Below are 16848 nucleotides of genomic sequence, written 5' to 3' on the forward strand. Positions count from 1 at the left end.
AATATTATGGAAATATAGCTCAGATATTGTGACCATACGATTAATTATAGAACATGAATACTGGAGCATTTAAAACATGTTTACTTATATAAAAAATGTTTAAATAATATGCTCTGTCTTCCCATAAGTGAGCATTATTTGTATTTTTCAAAACATAACAGTGGGGTCATTCCTGCATTAGTAGTAGTAAACTCCCTCAAGATGTGTTCAAAGACGACTCTGAAAAACATGTTACCACATGTTAAATGTGAATAAATCTTTTATTAAGTATGAAGGAAAAACAGTGGTCTACAAGTTGACACTAACTTGTCATTTATACAGATTATTAATGTCCCACAGTGACTGAAGACTGAATGTACCTTTATATACACGATGCAGAGGCAGAACACACAAGATAAATTAACTGTCAATACAACTCAGGCCAACACAGCTGTTCAGACTGAAAATGGTAAAAGCAGATCTTGAAGCTTGCAGGCTCAGAAGAGATTATGTTCTCTTAGAAGTTTCCTAAACTTAAAATGGTCATGTTGAACAAGCATACATTTCAGACTGATGTTGAATTGAAGAGAAAACACGTGGAATCATGATGGTGATGTTCACACACACTAAAGCCACACATTAAGCCGTTTTCAGTCTTTGCACCCTCTGCTTGCAAGAAGTGGAAAACAGTTGGGAGGGGTTTGGACGAAGGATTGGAGCCACCATCGGGTTCCTCTGCAGAAGGACATCGATCCTCGCCCACCTGAGTGTGCTAGGTTACGGGCTAGGACGTCATAAACACTCCAAACACACATGTAGGTTCCCACAGGTGTGTGTGCTGGAGCTCCTCTGAGAAGCAGACAGACCGATGGAGGCCAGAAGAGTGACCCCGCCGATCAGCAGGCTACCTTCACATCAGACACTTGGTGCTTTGTATGATGTCTAAACAAGCACCTTTGACCCTGTGACCTCTGGCTGGGAACCAGCAGGACAGGATAGAGTCCAATATGAGAGCAGCCTGCTAAACAGGCGGGGTTTAACCTCAGCAACCAGACTGGGTGATGTCTCCACCAGACCTCTTTGACACCTCCAAGGTGGTAAAGACCTGCAGGAGGAAGAGGCAATCGTTACGGGAATGTTGCTTGGTAAAAGGCCTGGAGAAGCAGGCAGAATCATTGGCACTCCAGGGAAAGATTTGTAAAAAGACTCAAAATAAATTCATATTTAATGTAGCAGCCAATAGGCCTAGAGTTTCCCCTCAGTGTACTGTAAGCCTGGCGGGCCACCAGGCTTTACTTGGGGGACTCCCCTCCCCCCAGGCTAAGTGTTTATTATAATTTCTCTGGTGAAACGGTTTGAAGTACAGCGTCAGTATGGTCAGGATGTCAAAACAGAGAGAGAATAAGGTCATGTGTCTTTTTTTGGTTTTTCTTTCCATTTGTTTTTAAATTCACCAGACCTCTGACTACTTCCCATCTCTACTGGTCTACACATCAACAACTTCCCACTTTATTTGTGACTTGTCAGCAAATAAAGTGACAAGTCATAGATAAAGGATCAAAAGATGTTGCAAAAATTAAGATTTATTTTAATTGCATTAATTAATTAAATATAGCCTTTAAGACTTCACAGTTGGTGATTAGGTCTTGTTAATGTCTTCAACACATGATTACCAAGTCTTTTTTTTTTTATTTTCTCTCAACTTTAAACATTTGACTCAAACACTCGATGACTGTCCTAAATGATCTATTGTTCCAGTAATTATTGTAATAGCCTATAAGAGTTTTTTGAGATAATTTTCAAGTGATGTATTGATAATGGCATAATCCAAGTTTGCCCTCTGAAAATACCAATACATGTAAATTTTGTAAAAAAAAAAAGAAGCAAAAAAAAAATACAAGCACTGGAGCCAGAAAATATTTTCAATATCAAAAATAAAAACCAAAATAAATAAATACAATTGTAAAACTATTTGTAACTTAAATCATAAATAAAATGGATTATGAAGTCTCTAAGCAAAATTGCCCTTCAAAGAACATCAGCAAGGAAACAGAACAACCTAATGTGCAGCAATTAGCCCTGTTACACATTAACATAATGAATGCGTAATGCTGCTCCATTATTAAGCTAATACACCCTATCCATTACAACAATAGAACTGATCCATAATTCAACTCAACATCTTAAAGACAATTAGAGATCGTCTAGGAGACGATAACAGAAGCATCAGGATGCTAACACAGGAAGTAAAATATCCCTTTTTTACGCTTCAGGACTCAATTTGTACTGACATTTTAATCAGAGAGAATAAAAAAGTTTGCACTGCTGCTCCTACCTCAGCGCAGGTCGGGTGGATGCCGATGGTGGCGTCAAAGTGCTCCTTGGTCGCTCCACATTTCATGGCGGCACCGAAGCCCTGCGTCACCTCCCCCGCGTTTGGCCCCAGGTAGTGGAACCCGATGACTCGGTCCTGAAAGGCGACAATGAAAACAATAAACTGAGAGGACAGAACAGTGGAGAGAGGAGGATAAATCTACTGAAACCGTACGCTATCCAGTTTGTTGCAGATGATCTTGGCGTAGCATTGGTTGTTGTCGCGGCTCGGCACAGTGAACTCCAGAGGCCAGAACAGACTGTGGTACACCTGTTGCACAAAAAACAAGGTCAGACACGTATGTGGAGACATTAAATACAACATTTAGCCTAAAACTGCTATATTTATAGGCTAAATATAGCCTAAAAATATAGCTATATATTTTTAGGCTATATAAAAGCCTAAAAATATATAGGCTTTTATATAGCATATATATATATATATATATATATATATATACAGTATATATTATATGTTTGCTGAATCAGTCACTATGTTGTGACACTATGGTAAGAAACAGATGATCTAAAAAAAATAAATAAAAAAGCAAAGTTCCTCTGCCTTCTCCCACTCACATCTGTAAACAACCAGTCAAAGCCAGGAGGCGGGTCTTAACGCCGTCAATCACCCCCATTTGTGGTGCTGCTCATCCCCCTACTGCTCTCCGTTACGCTGCAGCTAGCATAGCATGTTGTGAGTGCTGGGCTAGTTAGCATGGCTACCAATGACAGCAGGTAAACAGTCATCCTGTCACATTAACTTGTTTTTCCACCATTAACACATTTATCTGCAAGTACATGAGCTTGATTGACAGCGCAAAGATGCTCTTCCTGCCAGTGATTGGTTGCTTTTGGTGAGTTTCTTCAAACAGCAACAGCAGCTCAGCCAGGAGGTGGAGAAGAGCCATCTTTTCACAGATTATCTGTCTCAAACTGTCACAACATGGTGACAATTGTAGCAAATATGTATATATGCTTTTTAAAAAAAAACAAAAAAAAACTAAGTTACATACTGCACCTTTAATACGTTCCAAAAATATTTAAAAAGTCATTCTAAAACTGCTAAATTTCCTGCTTACAACAATGAATGAGTGCAAGTCTACAGATCTTGAGACAAACTGGTTAAATCAGACTTTCTTAAAGGAAACTAGTCTGACTATCACTGGAAATATTTTCAGGATTTTATTTGAACTCTTATTTGACAGGGAGACAAAGTAGACAGGATCCCAGTCAGCTGAACCTGATCAGATCTGATGAATTATTCACCTCGATGTTGTCCGGGCCGTACAGCTCGGTGGCTCTCTCCTCCGACAGGCCACAGGCGCCGTACTCCAGCGGGGTGAAAACCGTGGTGGGAACGTGGATGTAGTCACACTGCGCACAGACGGACACGTTTATCAGGGGGCCCCGCACCGTTTTAGAAACCGTCCAGTTGGCATTAGAGACCAGGCCGTACCTTGACGGTGGATCCGCCATAGAGACGACGCGCCAGTAACTTCCCAGCTTGGATGGCGACGGGCGTCAGCTCCCACTTTTCCTCCAGAATGTCTCCGATGGCGTAGATGTGGGGAACGTTGGTCTGTTCCTCATCGTTCACTGGAATCTTTCCATTTCTGGGAAAATAGTTCAGCAGGTTGACAAGGAGGGAAGGAAGAAACGCCAAGATTAAAACTCATCTAAATATAACAAAGGCAGAAGACAAGTTCAAGTCACCATTCATCATCAATGAGGTGTTAACATTTATCAGGTACTTCAAATTAGACACATTAAAACTAGAATAATACAAACAATAAAGCTCCTTCATTGAACCTTCACAGATACACAAACAATTACAAAATCAGCCTTCCATCATGTGAAGAACATTTCTAGGATTTAAGGAGTACTGTCCTAACAAAATGTAGAGAAACTCACCGAGTTTAACTTTAGTCACATTGATCAATGCAACACTAACAGGTCCCATCTACACATGCGAGGTCAACAATAGTCACCCTGTAGTTGCCAACTTAGCAATTTTGTCGCAATATTTTATATCTCATCAATGTCATTGACCTTCCAGCAGGTCAGTGACAGTAAACACACACACACAGATGATATACTGGATGCAGAGATGTCTAAACATTTTAGCGAATGGGCCAAAATCATCAAGTTCAAACTGTTCCGAGGGCCAGGGCCACTTTTTTCTGGTTTTTTTTTTACTTTTCTTGTCCATTCTTAGCAACAAGAACATAATTTGGTCACAATTTCTTTAAAAACCTTTTGCTGCATTTAGTTTTGATTAGTTTTATAAGTCAATAAAATGCAGATTTGGAAGCTCCAAGGTCTGATTTTAAGTCAAAGTTGATAGACATTAGTGATAATATTTATATTTACTCGAATAAAAAAGAAAGCAAAAATAAAGCAATAAAAGATTAATACTTTGTGTTGAATCTAAAACTTTCCATCTCAAAACATTGTCAGTAAAATGTCTCATTTGCATCAGACATGCTTTCATTCTGATCATGAGCCAGTAATGCAGAAACAAATCAGCTTTAGTTTCTATCCTCATGGTTTACTATAGACTGGAGAACTGCATACCATGACACAGCAAAGATAAAAAATTGGGTCCAAGGTCAGCCTGAACACTGCACTAGATTTCATGAAGAGTGTTAATATTTCCCAGGCTCACTGATACACACAGCAGCTCAGACTGTATGTTACTATGATCATAAGACCAGAGCATATGACTGAGAACAGCTTCAGGCTCAGCTGCCAAGTCATTCACAAACAGATCCTGGGGTCCAGTCAAAGACCGCTCACATCTGTTTCAGCATTAAGTCATGAGAGAAAAGCTGAGCAAAAAAAAAAAAAACGAGAAAAGGAAGGTTTTGATCATCAAACTTTAGCAGTTCACTTCCTGTTAGTAACCACATGCTGACATTCTCATTTTACCAACAAGTCACCTTTTATATCTCCATAACAACCCCCTCAACCCAACTCCCTCCCCCCAGCACCCTTCAGCTCCCCCAGCAGAGCCAGAAGTGCTGAATCACCATGACTGTATGTCCAGTCTTAAAGGGACAGCACAGAGAGAGGCGGCACAGCAAAGGAGTCTTACTTTGGGTTCACTTTGACCCCCGCCTTGTCCAGACCGATCTTATCGGTGCACGCGTTCCGACCCACTGCGATCAACACCTGAGGGACAGACAGAGGGCCTGGTTAGTTACAGGAAGTCCTCCGGGGTTGCTCATTTATTTGCATAGGAGTGGCCGAATTTAAATGGAGACAAAAAACAAAAACCCTGGTAGTAAATCACTTCCTTCCCCTGAGAAGCTGCAAGGCTGCTAAAATTAGACCCACAAAAATTACCTTGTCAAACTTTAACCTGTTTGGTCATAAAATAAATGTAAGGACAAATTAAACAAAAAGGAAAAAAAATAGTTTGGATTTCATTAGGGGGCAGGGGAGAAAAGATGTAGGAGGAAATGGTTCAGATTCCAAACAAACGGACTGATAAGGTGAAGAATGTTTGATCAGCTGATCACAGATCTACACACCGTGTTGTACTCGTCCTCAATCGTCTCGTCCGTCTCTGTGGACTTGGCCGTCACCTTCAGCCTGCCGGGGCTGCCTTCCTCCAGCTGCTCGATCTGACACACACAAACAAATGTTTATTTACAGCTTGAAAAAAAAAAAAAGATCAAACAGGACTCAATTAGAAGTTACGCACAGTGCAAAGTCTGCAACAGCAGAGATAATTTGCAACTTCCATTACACAATATACAAGAGTGACACGTTTTATGGGAGACAGCAAGAAGAACACAGACATGTGCCCATACACACACCTTCGTTGGCACAAATTTGCGGATGAATTTGACGCCGTGCGTCTCCATGTGCGCTCCAGCGCGGTTGGCCATTTCCTGGTCAAAGCCCCTCAGCAGGATGGAGCGCACCATGACGGTGACGTCGAGGCCCAGGCCGGCCAGGAAGCCGCCACACTCCAGAGCCACGTAGGACGCTCCGATCACCAACGTCTTCCCCGGGCAGTAGGACAGCGAGAACAAGTCATCACTGGTGAACGGAGCAAAAACAACACAAACCGCAACTCAGGAAATTATTAAATCCCATTTAACAGACTGGAATTAGCAGTCTGTTAATTCTGTATTGTATCTGTAATATCTGACAATATCTGTATCAGTCCAGATATTGAAACAAATCAATGACAATTTGAGCTTTGAGCTACGTTTTCCTGTATTGGCCGATATGAAACCTCAGATATTAAACCTCAAATATTGGTATCAGAACTGAAATTGAAATAAAGTGGATCGGTGCATCACTAGGTTTCTCATTTTGAGCTTGAAGTAGTTTTAGACGAAACTGTATGACTTTTTTGTCCCCCCATTTTTAGAATGTTTAATGAACTCTGCAGAACGGTAAGTTTTATGATCCACAAATCTGGCATCCATAATTAATGTCAATTTCATTGGTACTTTATCAGTGCCAATGAAAATGATGCAGCAGTTTCCAGCTCTGGGAATATTCTAGTGTTCAAAGCTGAATTCAAACTGCAAGTTAACACCAGCAGCCATCTTAACACCAACACTTAAAAAAATTGGCAAGCAGCATTTACTAAGTAATTTAAAACATTTCATCTAATAAATGCTGAATCTCCTTTTGCTGCATTTTGTTTAAGAGGATTTAACAGATGGAGGAAACTATAAAGCTTAGGCTCACATCACCAGCAAACATGTCACTTATTCTGTTTTGAATCATAAAAACTGTTTTAAGAGCAGTGAGTTTATCTGTACATTCTGGATGTTTACTAAATAGATTTGCAGGCTGTAGTTATGTAAACCATTTCATACAAGATTTATATTTAGTAGCAGCTCGTAATATTAGAAGACCAAAGCATCTATACAATTAACTAAATACATTCAGCTAAAAACTTTTGTGAAAGTTTATGTATGTGGTCTGTTGCCTAAAATAACGCATAAGGATGCACAGATACAGTAATTTAATATCAATACCCAATATTAATATTTCTGTTTCTGTTATGGCCAAGAACAGATATGAGTACTTTTCATTAAACTTTGGGGAAGAAAACATGAGACCAATGCTTCTCTGCTTCAGTTAAACTTCCCACAATCCTTTGCTGCATCAATATCAAATGACCAAACAAATACCGCATGACCAACCTGCTCACAGTTTTATTTATTGGACTGGTAATGCATAACTAATATCGACTAACGGATGTTAGTTTTTTATTTTATTAATCCACCTGCATTAATAAAGCAAACCATGACTAGATATGCAAACAATTTTATATAAGATTCATGAACAACTAGAGATATTAGAAGACCAAACAATGTTTAAAAACTTGACTGCAAAAATGGGATTTATATGTTGAGCTCATAAAGCAGCAGGATGTCGGTCCACTGACCTGCATTATTAAAACAGAGCAAAACACTGCAGCTGAACCAATGGTTTTAAACTGGCTTGGAAAGACATTTAGAAATTCAGCAAAAAAATCCCTTTTGGAATTAGCATCATAGGATCCTACTTAAAAAAAAAAAACAAAAACAGAATGACTGGAGTTGTCTAAACTATTTCAAACTGGGAAAAGAAAAAACAGGCAGGTGGCATCAAGGGACAGCATAGCCTCCAGAACTATGAGTGAACCAGACAGACACAGACAGAGTCCACCTTTAATAATAAAGGGTTTGTATTTACAGGACTGACAGCTGGGCAGAGCACACCTTCAGTCTCCCCCCCACCCCCAACAAACCTGCCCCAGACTAGAACAAGAGTGTGTGCTCACCTGGTGATGCAGTACTCCTTGTCTCCAGGGACTCCCAGGTAACGCGGCCTTTCCCCTGTGGCCAACACAAACCTGGCTGCTGTGTGAAACGTCTCCTTCCCTCGTTTGTTTGTTGCCTGACAGAACAAAGAAAACCATTTAAAATGTTTACACCACAGAGCTCTGATCACATACAAGATGTAAAACACTGTTTTCTGTGTGTGTTTGTCATGTCTGTTGTGTTCCTTGGTCTTCATGATGACTTTGGTTAACTCATGTTCAAAGTAGTGGACTCTATTTAGGGGTGCCGGGGTAAACTGGGCTGAATATCTGTGCAGGCGGTTCCTAAGGTTCCATTAGTTCATGTATTATTTTCCTCCTCAGTTACTGACTACTTAGTTTATCACACAACTCCAATAATCACCCCCTCCAGGATATTGCAATGTTTTTTTGTGATTGTTGTGGCCTAAAATTAAAAAAGGTCATGATGCATGACTACGTAACTATCCACCACTCACCTTGATTTTGTGTGGTTCGATGAACTCCGCATAGGCGTTGACGTAGTCCACGTTCTTGTCCCTCAGCGCCACCCTGTAGCCCCAGTTCAGAGAGCCAATGTAGCTGTTGACTGCAGTCTTCATGGTGTCCCAGTTGTGTTTCACTGCAGACAGACAGACGCCGTTAAAGCCAGATTCCTCTTTTAGAGATTGGTTGGGGTGTTGGGATCTCAGCGGTCAGCAGCCTCACCCGACTCGTCAAACTCCCAACCGAACTTTCGTGCGTCCTGGATGGCTGTAGCCAGCAGGGCCGTCTGGTGCATCAGCTTCTTGGGGATACAGCCAACGTTCACGCAGGTTCCACCGAGACCTGAGGAAGACAACAGGGTTCAGATTAACAATGGCTGCCCATGACAGAATTCACTAGTTGGGTTTATATCAAAGCATCTCACCCCATGTGGTTCCTGTTGGTGTGGGAACAACGTAGTCCAACACCATCACCTTCTTCCCCAACATGGCCGCTTCCTGTTAGCAGTAGACCCAATGTTATTGTCATTGAGTTGCATATTTCAGTCCTCTTCTACATCAGATTTGACAGTGCACTAGAAGTTGCATGGCTCAAGAGGTTGCTGGCATTTTATTGCTACAGCAGTAGCCTAGTAACCGGAGCAGAACGGCAGAATCTACTAGATCACCTTAGAGCAGGCCAGGCCTCCTGATCCACCTCCGATGACTATGAGGTCGTAATCGTACGCTTCCTTTTCCCCGCTGAGGAGCTGCTGTAGGCTGCCGTCTTTGTGAGCCTGATGCAAACATGAACACAAAGGTTCCACAATGCACTGGTCAAATGAAAACCAGAGGATCACACTACACAGGGATGGAACAACTACAACAGTCAACCATGTGTTTGTATCCCACTGAGTTACAAAAATGAAAAAAGTTAGATTTCACACAATGGAACTGAGAAACAAAGATCATTTATAGTTTGTGCCTGTTCTCTTCAATTTCCAATTTTAGGTACACTTTGTTTTGCTGCAGTAGATAAAAGCAAAGCAAATCAATTAGGATGTTTGAGGACTGTACACAACTCAGAGTATTTCAACAGAGACCATCACAGCTTCCTCAGTCGATAAGGAGTGGAATATGTTTGTCAGATGATTTTAAACTGAACTGCTCTGTAGCTGTGTTTCTGACAAATGTTTTTTTTTATGTGCATTTTGAAGAATGTGATTCGAAAAGGTTGAGAAAATGGCAACATTCAAAATAATCTGCTTGATTTTCAGAAAAGAGCTAACAGGGAAAAACATTTACCCAAGAAGTCCCAGCGTAGCGAATGCTCCGTGCCTTACCATAGGCATGAAACTCTAGTTTCAAAGTCCAGTGGACCGTGCTAGTTTGCAGCTTGTACTTCCTGTCTATCACAGGAAGTAGAAGTATGTGTAATGTTAACATCTGATAAATCACACTGTGTAACCTGGTTGAGTTGCACCAAACCAACTTCTTCTTTGCAACATTTCAAAAGTTTGCTTATTAACCAATCAACAGCAAATACATACGTTAGACACACATTCAAAGTCAATAGATTCTACATCTGATAGATTAGTCACTAAACTCCAATCCAGAACCACACAGCATTCTGGGAGATGTTGGCAGAGGAAATATTTTACCCAGTCAACCTCTCACAGCAAACTAAACAAGGTTTGTGGCATCAACTAACTCACTCTTTGGTTACCTAGCAACAACCTGTTGAGTAATTTGCGCAACAGCAACAGATTTTGCAACTGTTATCTCAGAACTGCTTAAAAAAAAACACACACAGTGGAGTGAAAACTGGACAAAATGGGACAAATCACATCACCAGTTTGGCAGTATTTCACATATTTAAATCAAACAACTAATCGATAATTATTGACAATCATCAATATCGACTGGTATGAAATGCTTTCATCATGATAAGTTTTTCAGTCATGTCTTCCAGCCCTTGTTGCAGGTAAACCCCTGATTCATTTGGAAATGAATCAACTATTTGGCTCCTGATCTGATGTCCAATCAGTTGTTATTTTATAAAGTAAATCATGAATTCAGACAGTTGACTGAAGTTGGTTTCTAACTGATCTGATGCCTTTTCTCAGGCAACTTCTCAATAAACCACCTGCTACAGCTGCAGGGATGTCAGGCTTGTTCAAACCCTCCATAAGATCATCTGTACTGAAGTCATTTGACCCTCACCTGCATGGTTTTGTCACAACCACCAACATGCGTCTTGTTGATGAAGACCTGAGGAACTGTCCTCTGTCCAGTCATCTCCAGCAACATCTCCTGGTAGTTGGATCCATTCTCTGGACAAAAAAGTCATGGTGTCAGTGTGGGGCAGAAAGCAGGTTTGTTGGGATTATGTGCCAACGAAATGCAAAACACTTAGAGCAGCAGAACAACAAGCTCTTCTCTACCTAGTGACACTCTTTTTATTTTGTTCCATTATGTTTCTTGTTTGATATAAAGTTACTGAAAAACAAAGAAAATAAAGAAGAGGAAACAGAACTCCTAAACAGTCTTTACGTCCTTCTAAATAAAAGTAGGAATATAGACGGAGGTCTAGATAAGTTTAGCTGGATGACAAATTGTCCCAGAAGTTGCAGTGACAAATGATAATATTGTTTTGAGACCATTTTCTAGTAATATAACTCTAATGGCATAGTAATGCAAGAACACATCCTCAAAGATCAACAAACTTTAAATTCTAATCAACATCTAACATTGGAAATGGAAGAAGTTTTACATTTCTAAAATAAATAAAACAACAAATAAAATGAATTATAAAGTCTCTGTAAACACAACTGTCCTTCAAAACAAAGGTCTAGTTGAGACCAAAACACCAGACTGAAGACTTTTATCATACAGTTTTCGGAAGAAAAAGAAAAAACCCATAAATCATGCAAATGGAAATTGTTGAGCTCGTTTTAATTTATCGTGCCATTAATTGATTGCTGTCTTATTGGGACAGGCCGACATAGACGTCCAACTATTCAGAGTCGATAGCCAAAATGTCAACACAGATGTGGGAGTTAAGAAATAGTTCTGGGTGCAACAACCGGTCCGGGTGGAGGAAGTTTATCAAGTCATCAGTAGTTGCTTCATCTCCTGCTCCAGCCTTGGATGAACAAAGTATTGGACCAGAAATGCTCGTCTGCCAGCTTGAACGTCTCACATCAGTGCTCTCAAACTGACAGCTAATGCTAACATTTATACAAAAAACTGTTTCTTCATCTGGAAGTCAGCCGGAGTTCAGAGCTTTACAGTTCTGGTAAAGGATGTGAACATCAGTCATGCTGTCATGGCTGAACGGTCATTTCCAGCAGAGTAAACTAGTTAGTGGAAGCAGCTCCATTAACCAACCAACTCTCTACTCTCAGCATAATCAGGAAAGGTTAAAACAATGTTCAGCCAGAGACGCCTCACTTAGCATGCAGTTAGTATAGATCATGATGAACTTGTCTGACATGTGACCGCTCACTGTCCATGTAACACACAGCGGCCATGTAGCAGCACCTGCTGCTGCTGATTGGCTCACACTTTCACCCAAATTAAAAGCAGCCAATCACAGCTCATCGAGTGGCTGTAAACTTTAAAACAAAACTGCCATCCATCCACTAATCTACAGGCTGCAGCTTTAAGAATGAGTTGATTCTGGCAGATTTAGTAGGTATTTTCTGCTCCCTGTCTGTGTTTAAAAGGAGTGAAGCTGAAGCTGTTTGTCCTACAAACCACATCATCCTAATCTGATGCTGGAGCTTTTGCTCGGATTCATACTAGAACAAATACAATACTTTATTCAATATCTGGACTGATACAGATGTTAATATTGGTCCTTCTCCAGTTCAAAGGTCAGCATTAGGTTTGAACTGGCTTGCAGTCAGGACAAAACGTTGAGTCTTACCCATGAGGTCCAGCTCCATCACATTGAACTCGATTTTCAGCTCCTTGAACAAATCCTTCACCTGCACACAAAACAGGTTTACACTTTGAAATAAAAACATTTTACGAGTGATGAAAATATTCAAAAGGGATCTGTTACCATTGGAGTGGTTTCTAATGGCAACAGACAAACTAGCACCAGTACCATACAGAATCGACATACAAGCCTGTCACAATACCAATTAATCAAATGATGAATTAAAATTGGGTTGATGATTTCCATTCTGTTGATTCATACTTTTTGAAGGGCAATTCTGTTTACAGAGACTTCATAATCCATTTTATTTATGGCTTCTGTTGGATGTCGTTTCAGGTTATTTGATTATTTTGGATATTTTAAATATCTTCCAGTTGCAGTGATCTTTACAAAATTAAAGTTGTTTTTTTTGCGAGCGTGAAATTGCATTATCATTAGTATTTTTTGAAAATAGTCTCAAAACGACAATATTGTTTATTGCAATAACAGATAATTTATACAGTAAAATTTGTTATGACAGGCCTACCAACCTGTAGCGTTGTGCAAAAACTAGGCAGATTGTTTTTATATACAAGATTAAACTTTTTTTTTTCAATTTTCCAGAGACTCCAAACGTCCAAAAAAAACTAAACGGTACTAAAGATGGAAGCTATGGAAATCTTTTTATTGAAATGATAATAAAACGGTTATTTTACGGTTTTATTATCTGATCATATTGATATCAATATGATCAGATTAAGATTTTTTCATGATTCTTATTCCCAGTTACAGTGAAATGGAAAAAGTGCTTCCACAAAACTCCTACGTTTTACGTTATTTTAAAAAGTAAACAGAAATAAAACTGTTCTTTTCTTCTGTAGATATTTCCTCAAAAATAAGTTAACAACAATAATCTATTTTATCTGACGGAACCTTTCAAAGCACTTGAGGACACCGAACAAAAAACAGAAATAATAAAATAAGTTGTCTTCAGGTTTGCAGCTCTATTTAGCAGGACTGAGGGCAAACAGCTCTGGTCTAATCCAAACATGCATCAGCATTTTGTGGGCTAAAAAAAATACCATTTTTGTGAGCAGAGGGTTACCGCACAACATCTGGCACACAGCAACTCACTCCACCCATAAAGCTGTGGGAGTACGCAGTGCTTCACATAAGGACTTCACATAGGATTTTTTTGTGATGGAACAACATAAAATATTATATTTACTGTGGAGTGAAAGGAAATTGATATTTTTTTTATCAAATACAAACTTAAGGAGTTTGGGAAAGAAGCCCACATACGAGTAAATTAATCTGAGAATAAATGAGACTAGGAAGCTATCGGAGAATCTGTCAAACGTGTCAGGAGCATCACTGAAACTAAACATTATTCTGACAACCTGATTTTAAAAAGTCAAGTCTGCTGATTTTTCATCCAAACCTTTTTCATACAATATTAGAAAATGCATTTAAAAAAATTCAAATAAGCAAATTAAAGCCATTTTTATATAAGAAAAAATCATTTTTGCTTGAAATGTAGTAAAGAATAAATCTGTAGCTAAAAACCAAACAAACAAAAAAAACATACCTCCAACATCAACGTGAAAAGCGAAGCTAAAACTTTGCCAAATGAGGATAATTTTTTTTTATCAAGTGTTTTATTATTATTTTTAAATGCAAAATGTAGATATGTTTGTACAGTTTTGGCTCAGCTACAGCTCTGAGTGTGTTCTTTCAGCAAATTGCCTTTTTTCAGTCTGTATACTTCGGTTAACAATTTATCAATTACTAAATCAGCTGACTAGCGTTAAAAAAATAAAAATAAAAAATCAGTTCATTGCGATTCAGCCAGACAACGATTTAAAAGGAGTGGCATAAGCAAGTGAGGCGGATCAGCAGTGCTTGGTAACGACCGATGACGTCATCCAGAACAGCACAGTCTTTAGTCAGAGACTTCTATAGATGCATTACAACACTGGCTGCTACTGGAGATCCTTCCTGCCCCACCCCCGTGTCGCCATCCACAATTCAAATTCAAAAATATTTTATTGATTCCAGATGGAAATCAAATGAATATACTTTGATGATGTAAAGCTACAAAAGCATTTCATTTCCCTTTGGGATAAATAAAAGGATTTTTTTACATTTAATTTAATTTGTTAGTCCGGTAGAGTTCCCAAAAACACTTCAAGTCTTAACAGCAGTAAAGAGAGGATGAAAACAACTTTATGCCACACTTTTAAAGACTTATTTGTAAAAGAAAAAATGTTGAGAATCATGTTTGTTTCTTTTTGCTTCACACTTATGGACTTCTGTGTGTTATATCATTATATTACATACATTGAGGTTTTCAGCTACAGTGTAAAACTTATTTTTTGTTGTTAGGTTTTAATATTTAGCCAAAATATTATTTGGGTATACTCTATCAGGATAATAATGTTAACCCTGAAACTTTATAAAATAAAAATACTGATCATGGTTCATGAACTGTAGGGAAATAAATAAAAAAAAAACTAAAGAAAACTAGAATTACAGAAAAGTCTTCTTCTGGAGGAGTTTCATATTTTATTTAGGTTACTATTAATTAATGACAAAATGCTCAAATAAATGTGTTTTTTTATATAGAATACGCAACTAATGGCATGACATATGCGTTATGGTACGTCACTACAAAAATACGTGACAGTTGACTTCCACTACTAGAGAAACAATGTGTGAAAACAGGTTGTCTAAAGCCTCAGATTTAAAAAGAACAAAAAGAAAAATATAGTCAGGTATGCCAAGAGCGAGATATTATGCAAGCAAAGGTTTTGCCACATTTACAGACTCCCCAAAGCGAATACGAGGTTTGCTCGGTTTCAGATTAACCACTGCGTTTAGAGATGTGAACAGGCAGATAAACTATATTAAGTTTGGACGGCGTCTTAAAGAGACAGAGGCCGAGTGGCAGCATCGACGCAAAGCTCCAGCAATAAGGCCGAGCCCACCCCGTGAGGTTCGCGGGTGAAATATCGAAGTTTCCGACCCGGGCTAATAAGCAAGGTCTACTCAATTAGGTTAAGCGAAAAATACTTACCTGGATACAATACGGACAGTAGCTTTTGCTGAAGACCACCACTTGGTTAGAGTCAATAAGCTTCTGTATCTTAGTTTTGAGTTCAGTTTTGCCGGTGTCTTTTTCGATGGGAGGCATTTTTCAGCTATTTCCGTCGGCTTGCGCAAAGCAAGCTCCGATAGACGGCTTTCCAAAAATAATAAACTAAATGCTAACTACCTGCATCAGTTACTTCTCCGTTCTAATAACGCCCCTAAAGTCTATAAGGGGCGATAAAACACCAGACACAGGAGGACAGTGAATCTGCCCTCGATTCCTGTCGCTGCTCTGAAAGCAGGTAGTAGTCTATCATCGGCGCCAACAGTCTCCAGCATTTTCTTGTCTAACTCCTAAGGGTGCGCTTGTTATGTTTTACCGTGTTCACCGTGCGGTTCATAGTGATCTGTAGGGAACTGGAACAACCCCGCCCACGGACCAAATAGTGTGATACAAAACGAAGGTACTATGAGATACGTCACAGCGTCGCCCATTAAAACACGCCCATGTAGGAACAAATTACTCAACTGATACGTTAAAGTGAGAATACCGTGGAAATAAATTCAATTATGTAAAGAAATATAATATAAGAAATTACTGGTGATGAGAGCCATATGAAGATAAAGGTAAAATATCCTAACTTTATAAAAGTAGCGTAAAAAAGAAAAAACCGAAGCTGTAAACTTTACTTTGTTATTAACTAATATTGTTTAGGGTAAGAAAGAAAAACGTCAGAGATGACCAACGCTTATGGCACTTTAGCACTACTCGTTTCAATGGATGAACTCCTCGAAACAGTGGAGTCTTTCGCCACCTGCTGTTTAAAACACGCTAAAACAAAAATTGTACACTGCAGCAATTACTTCATTTTTGGCCAAGAGCCAAAAATATTGACTTCCAATCTTTCTTTCAATCATGTGAAACTGGGTAAAGGCTTCATTTGATTCTGTGTTGTTGGTATTGATGTATTTAGGTGGAGCTTTGAGGAAACATTAGTGGTGGTTCATTACACTGAACTTATTACAAAAATGAGCCATAAGAGTTATAATGCAGGTTTTTGTGAACACACAAAGGCACAGAATGTGTTTAATGTAAGAAACAAAAACTACTACATTTATGTAATAGATAACAGGGTTAACATCTAAAAATGCAGAATATTTGGAGAGCAGGACAATTTGCTTTTCATGTACTAAAGGGAATTTAA

The 16848-nt window shown here is 39.1% G+C and overlaps 1 protein-coding gene across 1 annotated transcript; it reads right to left on the reverse strand.

Annotated features, from left to right (window-relative positions):
* Window positions 1–231: 231 nt before the first annotated feature.
* On the reverse strand, window positions 232–15980 carry txnrd3 (thioredoxin reductase 3). The gene is made up of 16 exons (XM_028002258.1): window positions 15630–15980; window positions 12560–12620; window positions 10852–10961; window positions 9318–9425; window positions 9075–9147; window positions 8873–8992; window positions 8644–8786; window positions 8147–8262; window positions 6174–6399; window positions 5886–5978; window positions 5447–5523; window positions 3809–3965; window positions 3619–3726; window positions 2528–2623; window positions 2315–2449; window positions 232–1084 (listed from the first exon to the last, which is right to left on the reverse strand). The coding sequence occupies exons 1-16, from the start codon at window positions 15744–15746 to the stop codon at window positions 1022–1024; spliced, it is 1803 nt and encodes a 600-aa protein (XP_027858059.1). The 5' UTR covers window positions 15747–15980; the 3' UTR covers window positions 232–1021.
* Between the last annotated feature and the right edge of the window lie 868 nt (window positions 15981–16848).

This window comes from Xiphophorus couchianus, chromosome 20 (assembly GCF_001444195.1).
Source record: "Xiphophorus couchianus chromosome 20, X_couchianus-1.0, whole genome shotgun sequence".
In the NCBI taxonomy this organism is placed as follows: domain Eukaryota; kingdom Metazoa; phylum Chordata; class Actinopteri; order Cyprinodontiformes; family Poeciliidae; genus Xiphophorus; species Xiphophorus couchianus.